General features: G+C 41.7%; 1 protein-coding gene and 1 pseudogene across 5 annotated transcripts in view; both read right to left on the bottom strand.

Annotated features, from left to right (window-relative positions):
- Positions 1–18329, bottom strand: part of EVA1A (eva-1 homolog A, regulator of programmed cell death) — a 59739-nt gene that overhangs the window by 10272 nt on the left and 31138 nt on the right. For 4 of the 5 annotated variants that reach the window (XM_077766174.1, XM_077766173.1, XM_077766172.1 and 1 more), the window contains 2 exons: positions 14175–14297; positions 6424–6594 (listed from right to left, as the gene is read on the bottom strand). In XM_077766174.1, the coding sequence (XP_077622300.1) occupies positions 6424–6469 (46 nt within the window). In that variant the 5' untranslated portion in view covers positions 6470–6594; positions 14175–14297. The remainder of the gene's footprint in view (positions 1–6423; positions 6595–14174; positions 14298–18329) is intronic. The other variant, XM_077766175.1, reaches the window with a different exon arrangement.
- Positions 13849–14014, bottom strand: LOC144233530 (U2 spliceosomal RNA; annotated as a pseudogene).

Raw genomic sequence — 18329 nt, 5'->3', positions numbered from 1 at the left:
AGATATGAACAGTTCACAGAAAAAGAAATACAAATGGCCCTTCAGTATTTGAAAGGATGCTCACCTAGAGCAGGGATTGGCACACTATGGCTCAGAAGCCAAACTTGACCACCATCTGTTTCATTATTGGCACACAGCCGATGCCACTTCATCTATGTTTTATCTATGTCTGCTTTCATGCTAACAACACAGGAATTGAATAGTTAGAACAGAGACTGCATGGCCCACAAAGCCAAAAATATTTATCTGACCCTTTACAGAAAAGGTTTGCTGACCTGTGACCTAGAGAAACAGAAATTAAATGATATTTAGGTATTATTTTTCATTTATCAGACTGTCAAAAATCCAACAGTTGGAAAATACTGTCGCAGGACCTTCTTATGCATTTTAAAAAGAGTAAATTGGTAAAACTCCTTTAAAATTTTTTTAAATCTTTATTTATTTTTGAGAGAAAGAGACAGAGTGCGAGAGGGGGAGGAACAGAGAGAAAGGGAAATACAGAATCTGAGTCACTCAGGTGCCCCTGGTAAAACTCCTTCTTAAGTGGCACTTTGATAATATTTACCTTAATTAATAACTTATACACACTTTGATCCAACAATTCCACGTTGGGGAACTTATTCTACAAATGCACTTGAACATGTATATATATATTTATTTAATCATTTATTTATTGCAACTCTGTTGCCCTGTTTGAAAAGATCTGAACCACTCCCACTGGCCATCAGCAGAGGACTGGTTAAATTATGGTTTCATCTGTACATAAGAATAGTATATAGTTGTCTAAAAGAATAAGGAAGCTCTCTATACACTGCTATAACACATATTTATGATACGTTGCTTGCTGAAAAAAAACAGAGTACAAAACCATATGTATCATATGCTACCTGTGTATAAGAGGGGAGAGAATGAGACTGTATGTTCATATTTCCTTGCTTGTGCACAAAGAACCCTGGAAGGATGCAGAGAAGGCTGATGATGGGTCAGACTTGAGGAATGGATGGAGAGGTAGTAAGACTTCTTACTATTTGTCTTTTTATATTGTTTGATCATTGAGCCATGTTGATTCACTAATTTGTTGAACATCTAATAGGTGCCTGACACTGTTCTAGAGGCTGAGGAAAGAATGAAAAATTCTAGTGTTCCTGGGAGCTTGTAGTCTATTAGGAGAGATATTAAATAAATAAGATAAATGGTTATATATTAGATTATAATAAGGTGATAAGGGAAGAAAACATTAAAAATAGGAAGGAGGGTAGGGAATATCAGATGTGTGCTGGAGGGGAGCAGGCAGGTGGAGTGACCAGAGGGAATCTAACTGAGAAGGTGACTTTTAAGGAAGAAACTGAACGAAATGGAAGAGTGAGCAGGAGAATGTATTATCAATTCAAAACATTAAATTAAAGAGCAATCATTCCATTTAATCTTTCTAACAACCCTATTAGAAGTTATTCATGAGTTTATTACTATTAATGAGATTTTTATCCTCATCATAAATTATTATATTGATCCCAAGAGGTTGCCTGCACAGAGTTGAAACAAGAAATGTTAACTCCTCCAATCCAAGTGCTGAGATAGAGTGAAACAAAACGTGTGAGGAGCACATGGATAGGCACCTAAGCCAGGTAGGGGAGCAAAGAGAATAGATAAGCAGACCCTGAAGACTGCAAGGGAGCTAGCCAGTCTGGGACTGAAGGGCAGAATTCTTGGAAAAGGAAATGACTGCAAAAGCCAAAGAGGTGAGAAAAGGCTCAGCAAGTGGTTTAGAATAATTGGAATCAGGTGTTTGTCAGGGAGGTCTACAATTAAATGATGGCACAGAGAAGTTAAGTTCAGGCACTAAAAGCCCTGGTAAGCCACATAAGACACTGTGAGTTGGAGAAGTCACACTGCCCCAAATCTCTTCTCCCTTACTTGCCTCTGGAACATGTCTTCTCAACCTCAGCACTACTGACCTCTTGGACCAGTTAATGCATTGTTGTGGGGGTTGTCTTGTGCATCGTAGGATGTTTCTCCACTGACAGATGCCAGCAGTAGCCCCACCCAACCCCAGATGTGACAACCAAAAGTGTGTCCAGACATTTCCTGAAGTCCCCTGTAGGGCAAAATCATGCCTGGTTATGAATCACCGGTCCAAAGGTTGAAAAAGATTTGTCCTTTTTTTCAGCTAGATGGTCCTGTAACAAAGTTTTGGCCAATGAAATATGAGAAGAGATCTACTGGAACATCCTTCCTTTTTTTGACCATCTTGAACCAGGGCAAGAATGACAGCAGCCTTTTTGCAGCCATAAAAGAAAGAACATGAGAAGCACAGAGATGTTGGTCCCTACATCTTTGAGCCAATGGACCACTACCTCCAAACTTCTCATGAAGGTAAGATAACTGTTATATGTTTAGGCCACCAAGTTGAGGTTTTCTATTATTTGCAATTGAAAACAATCCTAACTATTAAAACATGAAAAAGTACTTGGACTTACTTCATCCCAGAGATAATGAGTAAAGTAGTCTAAAAAATAAAAAGAATTACATCATCACATCTACAGTTCAGAAGATTATTTTGCTATAAAACACAGTCTATGAAGCAAGATTGCAGGCAGGCAGACCATGGAAAATGCCATTATAAGCAAGATAAGCAAAAACTGAGTGGGACTTGGATTAATTTAATGATGGTGGGAATAAAATAAGGGGACACATATGAGAAACATTGAGAGGCAAAATGGATCGACCCTAAGCAGTTGTATATGGGCAGTGAATAAGGTACATCAAAGACTAGAAATCATATTTCTGGTGTAAGTGATGCCCTGGATGGTACAGAAAAGAAAGAACAATTTAAAACAAAGGGCAATATTCCATTGCAGGCCAGGTTGAATTTGAAATACTTATGGAACACCCAACTGGTAATGTTCAGGGCGTTTTGATACATAGGTCTAGAAGTCAGAAAAGTATAAGGGAGTAGTAATTTTTAAAATATATGTATGATATAATTCTAAATCTTAAATTCCAATAAAATAACATTATTTATGACAAAAGTGATATAAATGAAGTATAGAATACTTAAACATACAGCTAAGCAAAAGAAAATTAAAAATACACAAATACACTCATAAAATCCCAGCATCCAGATATAATTTGCAGTAAAATGTAGTTACATTACATTACATATACATGTGAATATACAAATATAAATGGGATTATACTACGTATACTATATGGTAACAGGCTTTATTCACTCAATAGCACATTTTTCTGCTTCAATTAATATTCACCCATTTTCTGATTTTTTACTATTATAAACAGTTCTGAGATCAATTCTTCTCATAGTAAAATTTTTGCTCATGTCCCTAGTTATGTCTTTAGGATAAATTCCTAGCTGTGGAACTGCTGGCTAAATGATATATGTATTTCTAAGGCTTTTGACAGATGTTCCAAAATCATTGTCTAGAGAGGTTGTAGTAATTGACAGTTCTATAACACTATGTGTAAGTACTTATTTCCCCACACTCTCTCCAAAACAGAAATTATATACATAATCACTCAAGCCTTTGAGAATTTTATAAATTAAAAATATTAACCTCATTGTTTTTATTTTGCATTTGTTCAATTGCTAGAACACATGCTGTGTGTGTTTTATCAGCTATTTGTATTGTTTCTTTGGCAAACTGCTGATTCGTGTTCTTTGTCTACTATTCTTTGAGACACTGATCTTTTATTGATTTGTAAATACTCTTTATATATTATAAACTTTAGCCCTTCTTCATTAATGCTGCATTTTTTTCTCTTTGTTTGCATTTGCCATTTAATCATAGGTTACATTTTGGATAAATAGGTATTTAAAATTACTAGAACTTCCAGGGTTTGAAATGGCTATTGTGAAGAATGGAAACAAGATAGTGCTTCAGTCTCAGCTGAAGTTTGATACCATGGATTTCCAATGGCCTCAATCTGCAGCAGCATTTGGTTACTTCAGCACAGAGAGAGAAAGGGGAGAAAGTAAGTTTGCTTAGCGTTAGTGTTTTGCCTGTTGTTTTAATCAGAGGCTGGACAGAGAATAAAGGAGTCATGTGCATTAGCAAATATATTGCTGAAACAATAGACCATATGGACAATATAAGAGTCAACTGATGTTCTGGAAGAAATTAGGAGGGATCAGGGGCCCATGTGTAGTTGAAGACCAGATGCAGCTGAATGAGAACATGGGAGAGCTACAAGATTAGGACATTTTTTATAATTTTCTTCTAACATACTTTTCATTATTGCCTCCAATTCATTTGTTTTATTTTCTTCTTTTAAAACAATTATTTTTGTATCTGTTATATTCACCTTCATATTTTAAATTTTCTTAATTCTTTTTTTTTTTTTTTATAGGGATTGTTCCCCCAGCACACTCAGAATTAATTTTCAGCCATCAAGTCTATTTACTAGATAGAGCACATTTTATTTTGGCCACTTTACTTTCTATTTCCTTGCATTCTCTTTTAATTTCAGCCCATATTTATTTAAAAGAGGCATTATCTTACTGTCTCTCAATCAATATTTAATTCCAGAATATGTGGTTGGAAGGAGGAAGGTTGGAGGTGAGAGAAAAGTGGGGCCATGCACTCCTTCAGCCCTAGAAAGATCACAAGACACACAGTAAACACCAGACCATTCAATGAGTTACCTTGTTCAATGGTCACAGCTCAGGGTCATGCTGGCCAAAATGGAAAACCGCCAGGTACCTCGTGTGCCAAGCACAGCTCCAAAGTCCAGTAGCCTGTATTTTCTCACCCGAGATACTTTCTTGAAACAGCTGGTTTGCAAGTGCTTTGGAGGCCTTGGAACCTCCAGGGCCTCTCTGCCACCACCCACTTCATTTTGGCTTTGTCTTCACTATAGACTTGAGAGGATCATCATTCTATTGCTTATGAAACACAATACCAGAGTTTCAAACATCTCTTTTCCAATTCCAGTGCCCTTGCTCCCCAGTACAGCCTTGAAGAAAGAGCAAAACTGAGATTCCTCTGCTGTGTGGTGCTCTTGGAAGGAGGCTGTGGGCGTGAGACTTCCTTAGGGAGGTGAGGGGCTGACTGACGACCCAGGCCTTTACTGACCCAGGACGGGAGAACCCTGGCCTTGGGGCACGTGCAGGCTATGTGCTGCATCTTGTCAACACTGAGAAGTCCTCCTTTCTAAAATTAGGTTGCATGTCATCCAAGATCCTCCCTCAAAGAGAAACCATGAGCTTCCTCTATCCTCAGCCCTGGCTCAGATTTGCCGCTGTAGGGACGCCTGGGTGGCTCAGTTGGTTAAGCGTCCGACTTCGGCTCTGGTCATGATCTCACAGCTTGTGGGTTCAAGCCCTGTGTTGGGCTCTGTGCTGACAGCTAGCTCAGAGCCTGAAGTCTGCTTCAGATTCTGTCTGTCTCTCTCTCTCTCTCTCTGACCCTTCCCTGCTCACCCTGTCTCTCTCTTTCTCTCAGAAATAAATAAAAAACATTAATAAAAAGTTAAAAAAAAAAAAAAAAGATTTGCTGCTCTAAAGAGAAATGTCAGGTTTTACCTCTGAACTCTGAGGTCATCGCCTATCAACCCTGGCCAGAGAACCAGAAGGCAGAATTGGTCCTCTGATTAGAGAAATTCTAATCAGAACCTCAGACCCTTCCTTTTTATACAACATCCTGAGACAACAGGCAAAACAAAACACAGCGAAAGCAAACTATCAAAAAATAAAATTCAAGCAGCAGAAAATTCGTCTGGTCACTCAAACCATTGAGCATTTTCATGTGTCTTTTAAAATTTCACCTTGATTGAGGTATATTTTCATGGATTTTTAAATGGCTTCTCTTAAATGAATGGCATCTATTCTCAAGAAAGTGGCTTGAGGAGACAGTAAGCCATCTTCCTGAGTACGGCTGAATCAAGGAAGGGGCAAATAACAGACTCTCAGACTTACATGCTTCATGTCTTCATGTGTCTGAGGAGGTTATTGGATACCTCATACAGCCCCACAAACATACACCCCCTCCACACACACACACACACACACACACACACACACACACACACCTGGGTGGGGCTGAGAACCACTGCACAGAAATAAGCAGGCTGAGAATACTCCATAAGCCTCTCTCACCTGGAGTCAAGTGCATAATGACAAGAATAGCCTCAAGCTACTTTATTCACTCACCTGAGCCCCAAGGAAGCCAAATACTTTTAGCAAGATAAAACTCTGAGAGCCCACCCCCTACCACAAAACCATCTGCCAAATTAGAGAATATCAAGCTTAACCTTCAAACCAGAAGATCTTTCATCTCAAAATTCAGCACAGCAGAATCCCTCCGCTTTGACCGTATTAGCATTTCTCTCCTGAGTATAAGGCCATTGATGGCCACGCAGAAGATACCCTCAGCCCTCAGCCCTGGCCCAGCCAGACCGGACAGCTACCTGAGACAAAGGAATAGGCCGCTAGGATGTTGCTGAGCAAAGCCATGTCCACGCACTCGGCAATCACCAGCGCTGTGCTACGGCGGAAGGGCAGCCTCGACGTGGCATCCAGAGGGAAGCCTCCTGGAAATGCTTCAGCTGGATCGAGGTGGCACCTCCCTCGCTTCTCTTCTGTTTGGAAACACAAATTAAGCGATGAGAACACATTCTGCTCTTCTGAGGCTGTGTTCCAGGTAGCCTGGGCTCAACAGCAAAGACCCAGTCCCCTCAACGCCGGCCAGACTTCCCAGTCAGGGATCTGGGGTCTTGTCCTCTTTGACTCTCTGAGCTTCTTGGCTTTCAGTGAAGCAGAAACTCCTTACATTTCTGTTTGTCCTGGACTTTCCCCGTTCCCTTCCCCATCTCCTCCCCAGTTCCCTTTTAATACTTCCCCCTCACCTTCCCTACAGCTTTTTATTGCATTGTGTCTGGCTTGCCTTGGAAGCACAGCCCATCATTAGTTCAAACGCTCATTGTAACCCCAAGCGGCAGCCCACTCCTTGCCTGGCTCTGCTTTCTCCTGCACTGACAGTCTTTGTGTACTTTGATCAGTTTGCCTCATCCTGCAGGTCACCAAATGTGTGTCTTTGGCAATGGGTCAGAGCTGGCTGTCCCAGAACTGCCAAAATGTTTCCAGTTCTAAAACGCCCACAAGAACTTGGGAGCTTAAGCCCACTCCCTGCCCCTAGTTCCTTGACTCCACCTGTGACCAGGAAAGGACCAAGCAAACACACATGCTGCCAACCAGCAGAACGGTCCCACCAGGGTTTAGAACAGGGACTTAGGATCTCAGTGCTAAGTGGCTCAGCCTCGGGCTGATGGAGCACATTCTCTCCGCAGCTGCTGCTGCTGCAGCTCAGACTTGGCATTCTCATCACCCAGTTCACTCAGCAAAGCACTCGCTGAGATAAAGGGAGAAAGAAGTGGCAAAGACCCCGACAACTATTCAATGCTAGGAGTTGTCTCTAGGCCGAGGGCGGGGAACTGAGTCACAGTGGAGGGATGTCAGCTTGGGGAAAGCTGACTCCAGTCTTTGGAGAATAAACGGGTTCTCAGGTGGGTCATGGCCTCAGTAACGTGGACCACACAACAGGGCCTGGGGAGCTGTAATTCCACAGGTGGATGGAATGGGTCACAACAGAGAAGACAACTCACATTCTGGTGGATTCCAGTGGGCTCAGGGAAACCAAAGCAAGGAAAGAAAGATCAATGTACAGGTAAGACAGAAATAACCACAAGGTTGTTGGAGCAGCCCAAGGCCCAAGAGTGGCAGGATGCGGAGCTGTAGCTTCAGGGGCTGGCTCTGAGAGGGACCGGCTACTGCTGAGGGACCCTGCACCTCTGAGCCAGAGCCCTGGACCTTAGTCAACAGCCACTGGAGTTCTTGAAAGGGCACAACTATATGATACAAGTGAATAGCTGGAATCACCACTCTGAGTTCAGAGACTGTTCTGCAGATCTGAGGACTTGAGGACCCAAGAAGAGAGTGAAGTCACTGGGAAATGTCTGAGTATGTAGTGATGCAAGACTATTTCAGATCCATTCCTTCCTATCGTTCCCCACTAATTCTACCATAGCACAAATCTCACTGTTTCATTTCTGAGAGTTTTACTCCACCTAATCCTGCCAACACCTTCTTCCTGCCCAATCTAGTGCACACTCTCACCAACTGGGCCATCTTTATATAAAGTACAAACCTAATCACTTCACTCCACAGCCCAAACCTTCAGCTAATCCCCATTAAACTTCTTAGCACAATACACAGACACTTCCACAATATCGGACTCCTACCCTAGCTCCTAATTCATCTCCTCCTCAGTCTACACCCACACTCACATACACTGAAATGTAGACATGCCTAATGCTCCAACATTACCAGTTTACTTTTAGTTCTCCAAACGTACCAAGCTCTTCTGCCTTTTCATGCATTTGATCATGCTTTTCCTTTTGCCTAAAATGCCCCCTCCTCCCCTTATCTGTCTGGTAAATTTTCCTTTAAAAGAGAATTCAAAAGTCCTATAGAAGTCTCAAAATCCCAATGACTTTTTTTTTTCAGAAATAGAAAAATCCATACCAAAGTCATGGAATCTCAAGTAGCCAAAAGAATCTGGAAAAAGAACTGCATTGGAAGTCTCATACTTCCTGATTTCAAAATTTATTACAAAGCTACAATAATCAAAATAATGTGGGACTGAAATAAAGACAGACATCTGGACCAATGGAACAGACTACAGAGCTCAGAAATAAGACTTTACATATATGGTCAGATGATTTTCAACAGGGATGCCAAGACCATTCAATGAGGAAAGAACAATCTTTTCAACAAATGGTGTTGAGAAAACTGAGTATCCACATGCAAAAGAATAAAGTTCAAACCTTACCTTATACCACATTAAAAATTTAACTGGAGGGGCGCCTGGGTGGCTTAGTCGGTTAAGTGTCCGACTTTTGCTTAGGTCATGATCTCACAGTTCGTGGGTTCGAGCCCCGCGTCGGGCTCTGTGCTGACTGCCAGCTCAGAGCCTGGAGCCTGTTTCAGTCTGTGACTCCCTCTCTCTCTGACCCTCCCCTGCTCACGCTGTCTCTCTCTCTCTCTCTCTCTCTCTCCTAGAAATAAATAAAACATTTAAAAAAAAATTTAACTAGAAATGGGTCAAAGACCTAAATGGAAGAACTAAAATTATAAAACTTTTAAGAGAATACATAGGAGAAAAGTTTTATGACATTGGATTTGACAATGATTTCTTATATAAATGCTGAAAGCACAGGCAACAAAAGTTAAAAGAGATAAATTGGGCTCCATCAACACTTAAAACTTCTGTGCATCAATGGGCACAATCAGCAAAGTGCAAAGTAACCCACAAAATGGGAGAAAATATTTTCAAATAATATATCTGATTTGGGGGGTAATATGCAGATAATATAAATAAACCCTAGAAACTCAACAACAAAAAATCAAACAACCTGATTTAAAAATAGGCAAATGATCTGAATAGATATTTCTCGAAAGAAGATACACAAATGACCAATAAGCTCATGAAAAGATGACCAACATCACTAATCACTAGGGAAACGCAAATCAAAACTACAATAAGATACCACCTCACACCCATTAGGATGGCTAGTATAGGAGGAAAGGAGGGAGGGAGGGAGGGAGGAAAGAAGGAAGGAAGGAAGGAAGGAAGGAAGGAAGGAAGGAAGGAAGGAAGGAAGGAAGATGAATGGATAAACAAAATATGGTATATGCATACAATGTATATTATAGACTTAAAAGGAAGGAGATTCTGACACATACTACAACATGGATGAACCCCGAGGACATTATGCTAAGTGCAATAAATCAGTCACAACTGTAATGAGCCAGAATTCTGTAGCATTTCACATATATGAAATAACTAAAGTAGTTATATTCACAGAGACAGAAAGTAGAATGGTGGCTGTCAGTGGTTAGGGAAAGGGAAAAATTAGAAGTTACTGTTTAGTGGGCACAGGGTACAAAGTTTCAGTTTTGCAAGATGAAAAGTATTCTGGATATGGATGATTGCACAACTATTCAAATGCACGTAATGCCATTGAACTTTAAGTTTAAAATGTTAAGCTGGTAAATTTTGTGTTATACATATTTTACCACAATTTCAAAATAATAGTAATAAGGTGTTAACGAGGTACAACAGTGAATTCTGAAAGTTACTCGATTTAAAGAATCCTGTATTCAAATTTTGGTTTTAAGTTAACAGGAATGGTAGCAGAATTATTTTATGCTATTAAAATTGAAGTCAATTAAATTCTAATTTATATCATATTATGAATATAGTTCATATGAATATGAAGATGTAATTTCACTTATTAAAAATTGGATAGTAAATAATTATAATCTATCACATTTAGAGATTCAGAGGAAAAATACATCACATCATTACAGTCAAGAACATGTTTGTATAAAATTCAATAAATATTCATGCTTGATTTGCCTCCCTTCCTCTCCCCCACTATTTTTCCCCTTCTTCTCCCCCATGGTCCTCTGTTAAGTTCCTCCTAATCCTCCTATATGTGCAAACATATGGTATCTGTCCTTCTCTGCCTGACTTATTTTGCTCAGCATAACACCCTCAAGGTCCATCCATGTTGCTACACATGGCCAGATTCCATTCTTTCTCATTGCCATGTAGTATTCCATCGTATAGATAAACCACATCTTCTTGATCCATTCGTCAGTTGGTGGGCACTTAGCTTCTTTCCATGTTTTGGCTATTGTGGAGAGTGCTGCTATGAACATTGGGGTCCATGTGCCCCTATGCATCAGCACTCCTGTATCCCTTGGGTAAATTCCTGCAGTGCTACTGCTGGGTCATAGCGAAGTTCTATTGTTAAGTTTTTGAGAAAACTCCACACTGTTTTCCAGATGGGCATAGAGAGCACTTGTGGGGATGACCACTGGGTATTATATGGAAACCAACTTTACAATAAACTATTTTAAAAATATATATTCATGCTTGAGGGAAAAAAATATAAAAGGTCCACTACAGTAAAGCCCCTAATCACTCAGACCCTTTTCTTTGGCTATCAAAGTCTCCAAATATTCTTCTAATATTGCATCTGTGATATTATAATTCTAATGATAAGTTTACAGGTTTTCTTCTAGACTGAAAAGGCATCTGATGTATCCTTGTTACCTAAGCATATAGCATGGTGCCTGATGAAAGGAGTCTCGCAGTAAATTCTGGCTGGCTGAAAATCAAAAAAAGCATTTAGGCATGAGTTTTGTGTGCATACGTTTCTGAAGGTATTTCTAAGCCACCAGGATACCAGGGCTGACTGGCGCTGAGTGGGATGCCAAACAGAGAGAGTACTTTCTCAGCAGCATGAGAGGATCACGTGCAAAATGGAGGCACAGAAATTCTTCCTACAAGCCTCCTCGTGCCCCAGGCACCAATGGAGAGGGCTGCAGGAGCTGGAGACAAGAGGAAGAGGGATGAAAAAGGCAGGCCAAGGGTAAGGAAAGACAACCTCTGGGTGGCCCATCCAAAAGAGCAATCGGAAGATCCCCCATCATCCTTGTGGCACAAATCAGCCTAAAGCAGGAGTCAGTGCATCTTTACTGTAAGGGCCAGAGAGTATTTCAGGCTTCAAGGACCATAGAGACTCTGTTTCAACTACTCAACTTTGCCATTATGGTATGAAAGCCACCACAGACAATACGTAAATGAACAAGTGTGGCTGTCTTCCAATAGAACTTTGTTTGCAAAAATAGGTGGTAGACCCAACTTGGTCCATGGGCCATAGTTTGCAGACCTCTGGTCTAGAGTCTTACTACTTAAAGTATGGTTCAAGGATGAGCAGCATTGTTGGATCTCATAATCTTGGACACCACCCAAGACCTTTGGAATCGAATTCTAATTTTATAAAATGCCCAGTAGAGTTTGCACAGTGCTCTACCTGACCTCTGTGATCCCCTTCAACCTGAACACTAGGATACTATTAGCAGCACAAGCCCAGGAGACTCTTAGTGCCTCCTTTATAAATCTGATGCAGGATACAAGGGTGAGTTCTCACTGGCCTTGCCACACAGGCAGTTCTCCAGGTGGTCATAGGGCACTTTAGTGAGGGCACTGAGACAGAGGGCAGAACTTGGCAGAGGAGATTCTGCTCAAGACAGCTGCCAATGAGACAGGTTCTGCAGAAGTTAGAGAAGTGATGAACCCTAGAGCCAAACTCTATACCAAACCCTTCTCCCTGACCTTCCCTTAACAGCGATGGAACAGTCCAGGTAGCTCTGGACACCTCCCACTGGAGATCTGCCTTATCATTAAAACTTTTCTGCATCTCCTACTGTGATGGTTAATTTTATTAATCAACCTGACTGGCTATGGGATGCCCAGATTAAACATTATTTCTAGGTGTGTCTGTGAAGGTTTTTTCAGATGAGGTTTACATACGAGTCTGGGGACTCACAAAAGTAAACTGCCCTCCCCAATGTGGGTGGGCATTATCCAGTATGTTTAGGGCCCAATGGAATGAAAGGTGGAGGGAGGACAAATTCTTCCCTTTTTTCTTGTCTTACTGTTTAAGCTGAGACATCTCATCTCTTCTCCAGACTCAGATTGATTGGACTTTCACCATTGGTCCTCAGCCCTCTGTACTTTAACTCAACAATATCACAGGTTCTCCTGGGTCTCCAGCTAGCAGATAGCAGATCCTGGAGCTTCTCAGCCTCCAAAATCACACACACACACACACACACACACACACACACACACACACACTTCACCTATAAATAGGATATATATACTCTACTGTTTCTGTTTCTCTGGAGATCCCTGGTCAGTACACCTACCAATACGAAGGTAAGGAGTATGAGGCATTCATCTACCCTCCAGTACAATTTGTGGTCTGTTCCCTTACAGGAACAGTAGTAAGGGAAGTCCCTTACCACTGCTTAGTTCCTAGAATCAATGATTATCAACTTTGGGCAGTTTGCCCCCCAGGGGACTTTTGGCAATATGTGGAAATATTTTTGGTTGTTCCAATTGCAGTGAGAGGTGGATATTGGCATCTGGTAGGTAAGAGGGAAGGATATGCTGAACAGCTTACAATGCCCAGGATAGTTCCCCACAACAAAGAACTAAATGGCCCAAAATGTGGATATATCAAGGTTCAGAAGCCCTGTTCTAAGATCATAACTTCATTGACTGGTCTAAGTGACTCTTACTGTTTGTGAGCCTTGTGTGCAACACCAGTACCATCAGGAAGGTGTCAGAGAGAGGGGTTGCTTGGCAGGCCTTGATCAGGACATGAGTGCAAGGTTTGGGCCAGCAACTTCATATTCCCAGTGACCAGAATGTGTTCCGGAAGAATAACTCACATTAACCAAGCCTTAAGGGAACATATCAACCAATAGCAGTTTATTAATTCGTAACTGGAGAGTCAGCTTCACAGGAACTAAATCAGGTCCTCTTCTAGACACGTGGATCCTGGCGATCATCTTGGTAAGGATAAAATTGCAACCAAGGAGCTGCATATTTTCAAAGACAAGACTTTCTCCTGGTGATAACTCATCAGATTAACCCCACACTATTCTGGGGGAAATCATGTGTAAAGGACACTCCAGGCCCAGTCAATTAGCAGCACAGCATACTCTCTCTGGGCAGAACCCACCAATTCTTACAATTCTTACTCTCTAACAGCTTTTTTCATCCCTGACCCAAAGCTACTTCTCCTAATTACTGACTAACTGCAACACAATTGAAAAACCACAGCTTCTGTCCATCACTTACATCTCATAATTTTGTCTCCCTAAACACATGCTAGTCTCTTGATGAAGATGACAGCCTGTCTATGAGCACAATCTCGTAGACTGAATGGCTAATTAAATGCATCATATACTATTTTCACTGGCTTCCATCTTAGAGGCAACCTCATTTCCAGTGGTACAAAATCATATTCTCTGGAACCTTGAGTCCACTCATTTATATTGAGTGTAATCACTGAAAGTATATTAAACTGATAAGAATAGATACTACACTTGATCTTAGCCAAAAGGCCGAGAAGCGATAATCACTGAAAGTATAAAATGGAATGTGTCAGGTGATGATACATTTCATCTTATACTTTAGTAGCAGCAATGACTATGCCCTGGTATGTGAGTCCCCATGCCGGTGACTATCTCATTACGTAGTGTCATGAGTATAAAACCTCATTATCCCCATAGATACCTGGGGAGAGATGCGCTGTCAGGAACAGAGGATTATCTGGCAAAAACAGTTCATCTCTGGTGACACTGGTGCCAGGCAGTAGAGGTCCTGAAACTTGGTTGGCCTCAGCTGGCTTCTCAAGTTCTGAAAGAATGACACAAAAAACATCAGAAAGCCATCACATGCTCAGGAGACCACATCATGCCCTAGACCTAGTATAGTCACGCACCTCACAAAGAAGCCCAGATGATGTTTACCTGAACCTCTGAAAAGATGGAATGGCATCTCCGGAGAGGATAGAGCCCACTGCCAGAGTGTAATGGGGAATTTGAACCAGACAGCCAGAGAAACTAAACTCCCAAGTTCATAAAAAGGGAAGCAAGGGGTAAAAGATCACAGATGCTTGCTTCCTCTTTCCTCCTGTCAGCCAAAACCTACAAAACAGCCACAATGGGCTATGTCCACGTGGCCCCTCATCAGTGAAATTTTCAGGCCAGCATCTCCCTGGAACAGGAAGGGAGAAAATTCGGTTCCCAGAGAGCAGTGCCCAGATGGGCCATGAAATGAAGCCTCACGCAGCTCTGTGTAGGCATGAGAAACCTGGAAATGCTGATGTGTGACTTCTCACAGCCAGAAATCTCAAGTCCTCAAGCTATGTTCAGCCCAGCTAGGGAAGCCAGCGAGAGCCCCTGAAAGGACTAGATCCCACACAGCTTCTTTATGTTGCCAGCCTCACTGAAAAGTGTACAGAAGGACTGGAGTCTGTCCGAAGCTCCTAGAGCACTGAGCAGCCCCTCTGCTCCACGTGTACACACCATACACACACATTCAGTTGTCCGCACCGCTGCCTGTGACTTCTGCTTGTTTATGTATGTCTCGTAGATACTTATCCACGCTGCCTCAGCCTCACAAAGGATTTGTGGCACCTTCCTATCTCCATTTGCCTCATGGAGAAATTAAAGGCAAGAACAAAAAGTAAACTCGAAGCACAGAACTGACAGCTCTTTAGAAACTCAGGCACCAAAGCGTAGAAGCAGGTCTTTAACACCCACTCACCCTCCCCTCTACACTAGTGAAAACCATGCAGGAGCTGACCCTAACGTGGCGGCATGGAGTCCGAGATGCAAAGGCTTCAATGGAAAAGAGCTCCCATACCACAGGATGGGAAGAGGATACACATGGCCAGGAGAAATCACTGGGCAGAGAGAAACCTGCTCTTCTCTACAGGACTGATAAACACCATGACACATCCAACATGCTAGCCTGCCAGACACTTGGCTTCCTTTGCTCCACCAAACTTCCCCTCCAACCCACTGCAGCAAACCATTTCCAGGGACACATCTGGAAAGGCGCCACCTCTGAAATCTAGGCTGCAAGCCCCTTAAGAGCAGGGACCATGTCTTCATTCTGCTCTTTGTTCCCAGGCCCTCCCATAGTGACTGTAAGTGACACTCACACTCAGAAATCCCACTCTCCAACCAGAGCCTTCTATCTCCCTACTTCTGTCACCCCTGGAATCCAGGAGGAGGAGGAGGATTTGTAGGCTTGACCCCAAAATTACATTCCAAAGCAGAGAAAATTGATAACTTGGACACGATCAAAATTAAACTTTTAATTTAAGCCATTAAAGCTTCCTCTCTGTTAACAGGATGAAAAGACAAACTATAGAGTCGGGAAGGGGGGGGGAGTTTGCAAATTATTTATCTGTCAAAAGGAATAGTATGTAGAACATATAAAGAATCTTCAAAAATAGTGACAACACCAAATGTTGATAAGGATGTAGAAAAATGGATCACTCATACATTGTTCATGGAAATGTAAAACGAAACAGCTACTATGGAAAACAATTTAGTAGTTTCTTTTTTTTTTTTTAATAGTTTATTGTCAAATTAGTTTCCACATAACACTCAGTGCTCATCCCACAAGTGTCCTCCTCCATGCCCATCCCCCCCTCCCCCCACATCCATCAGTCCTCAGTTTTTGTCAGCATTCAAGAGTCTCTCATGGTTTGCCTCTCTCCCTTTCCCCCACCATTTCCGCCCTTCTTCTCCCCCTTAGTAGTTTCTTAAAAAAAAATTAGACATACAACCCAGCAACTGCATTTCTCCTCAGCATTTATCTCAGAGACATGAAGACTTAGGTTCACACAAAAACCGCATAGGTATTTATAGCAGCTGTATTTGTAATAGCCCCAAACTGGAAACAACCCAAATTTTCTTCCATGAGTGAATATTTAAACAAAATATGGTGCATACATGGGATACTACTAAAAAACAAAACAAAACAAAATGTTAACTCATACAACAACCTGGTTGAGTTTGAATTCAAAAAATTATGCTGAGTGAAAAAACTCCATGCCAAAAAGTTGCGTATTGTATGATTTCACTTATATGAGATTCCTGAAGTGTCAAATTACAGAAATGGGGAATGAATTAGTGGTTTCAGGGGCTAAGGAGGTGGTGAGGTCAGAAGGGAGGTGAGTGTAGCTATAAAAGGGCAACAGGGGTAGGCTTGTGGTGATGGGAATGTTCTGCATTTTTTACTGTATCAATGTCAACATCCTGGTGGATGTGGTCATTGTACTACAGTCTTACAAAATTTTATCATTAGGGAAACTGGTTCAATGGAACAGGGGCTCTCTGTATTATTTCCTACAATTACATGTAAATCTGAAACTGTCTCCAGAGTCATCCTGAATCATAATTTTCACGTTAAAGTTTAAGAAGCATGAATCCAAAAGACTCAACCAAGATATCAGGGGAAATTCAAAATTCTTTCTTATGAGCAACAGTTGGAGGGAAAAGAATTTCATCTGGGGAAATCTTGGAGAAGGAGATGGTAAGAGTTTCCTTCTTCCAGAATGTGAATGGATTAGGCAGGAGATATTAGACTTGGTTCATGCAGCACCAATGAGCAGAACACAGGCTAATGTAGGGGAAACCTCATAAGCTTCAGGACTGATCAGGCCTGAATTTAAACCTGAGCTCCACCATCCCCTGTCTTTAAGACTGGGCAAGTTAATTGACCTTATTAAAATGAGGCTGATTCCTATCTTAATCCATCAGTCAGCATCTAAGCAGAGAAACAGAAACTGTTTCAAGTATTTGCAACAGAAATAATTTAATGCAGGTAATTGATTGCAGTAATAAAGGTAGAAATGCAGGTGGAAGGTGAGAGGTTGAAGTGTGAAGCCTGACATAAGAGACGACAAAGTGGAGGGTTTAAAGAACTTCTGAAATTGACATGACTTTTAAAGTTTATTTATTTTGAGTGAGAGAGAGGGAGAAAGAGAATCCCAAGCAGACCCCACATTATCAGCAAGGAGCCCGATGTGGGGCTTGAACTCATGAACTGTGAAATCATGACCTAGGCTGACATCAAGAGTTGGACACTTAGTCAACTGAGCCTCCGAGGCACCTCTCAAATTGACCTGAGTTTTAAAAGATGAAATTTGTTGGAGGAAGGTTGTATGGGGTGGGACCATGAGGCAATCAAGAGATCAACAATGGGCAGCAGACAGTTGAAGGGACAAAGTGAGGAGGCAGTGTCGCCCAAGAGCCAGGGTCACCGGGAGGAATTTGGAATCACAGAAATGCGGCCACTACTAGAGGAGGTGCTTCAGGAAGAGAGGGAGGGAGGAAATACTGGCTTCCTTCTTTCCTCTACCCTCTAACGGCCCAGTGGTACCTCCATGGGCCAAACCCAGAAGGAAGCCAGAGCATCCTTGAGGCTGAGAAAGGCAGCCTGCAGTTTGGCTCCTGCTGTCCAAGACAGAACAGGGATCAGAAGACAAATAGGCCCAGGTCTGGTGCACTTCTGGGTGTTTGTGAAGATACAGAGCATGTAAATGCATGGTACATAGTAGGTGCTCAATAAATAGCAATTCCAATTTTTATGCACGAGTATTATATGATAAGCATTTAGAAGCACATTTTCTCATCACTTTATATCTAAATATATAGCAACACAAGCTGGGATATCTGGCTCATGCCACATGGACTCTGCCAAGAATGCTTTTTTTTTTTTTCCAAATGAGCTACATATCCTAGAAATGTGAAAAGCAGCCCTGTCCTAAAGTTTCATTGTATAAAGCAAATGTTGAATTTCCACAGCTGCTGGCTTCTGCCTACCCAGAGGAATAGTTTCAGTGAAATATTAATCTCGTAGAAAGCCACA

Source organism: Crocuta crocuta, unplaced genomic scaffold (genome assembly GCF_008692635.1).
Source record: "Crocuta crocuta isolate KB4526 unplaced genomic scaffold, BGI_CrCroc_1.0 scaffold113, whole genome shotgun sequence".
NCBI classification, from domain to species: domain Eukaryota; kingdom Metazoa; phylum Chordata; class Mammalia; order Carnivora; family Hyaenidae; genus Crocuta; species Crocuta crocuta.
The sequence above is the reverse complement of the archived record's forward strand: the minus strand, read 5'-3'. Positions and strand labels throughout refer to the sequence as shown.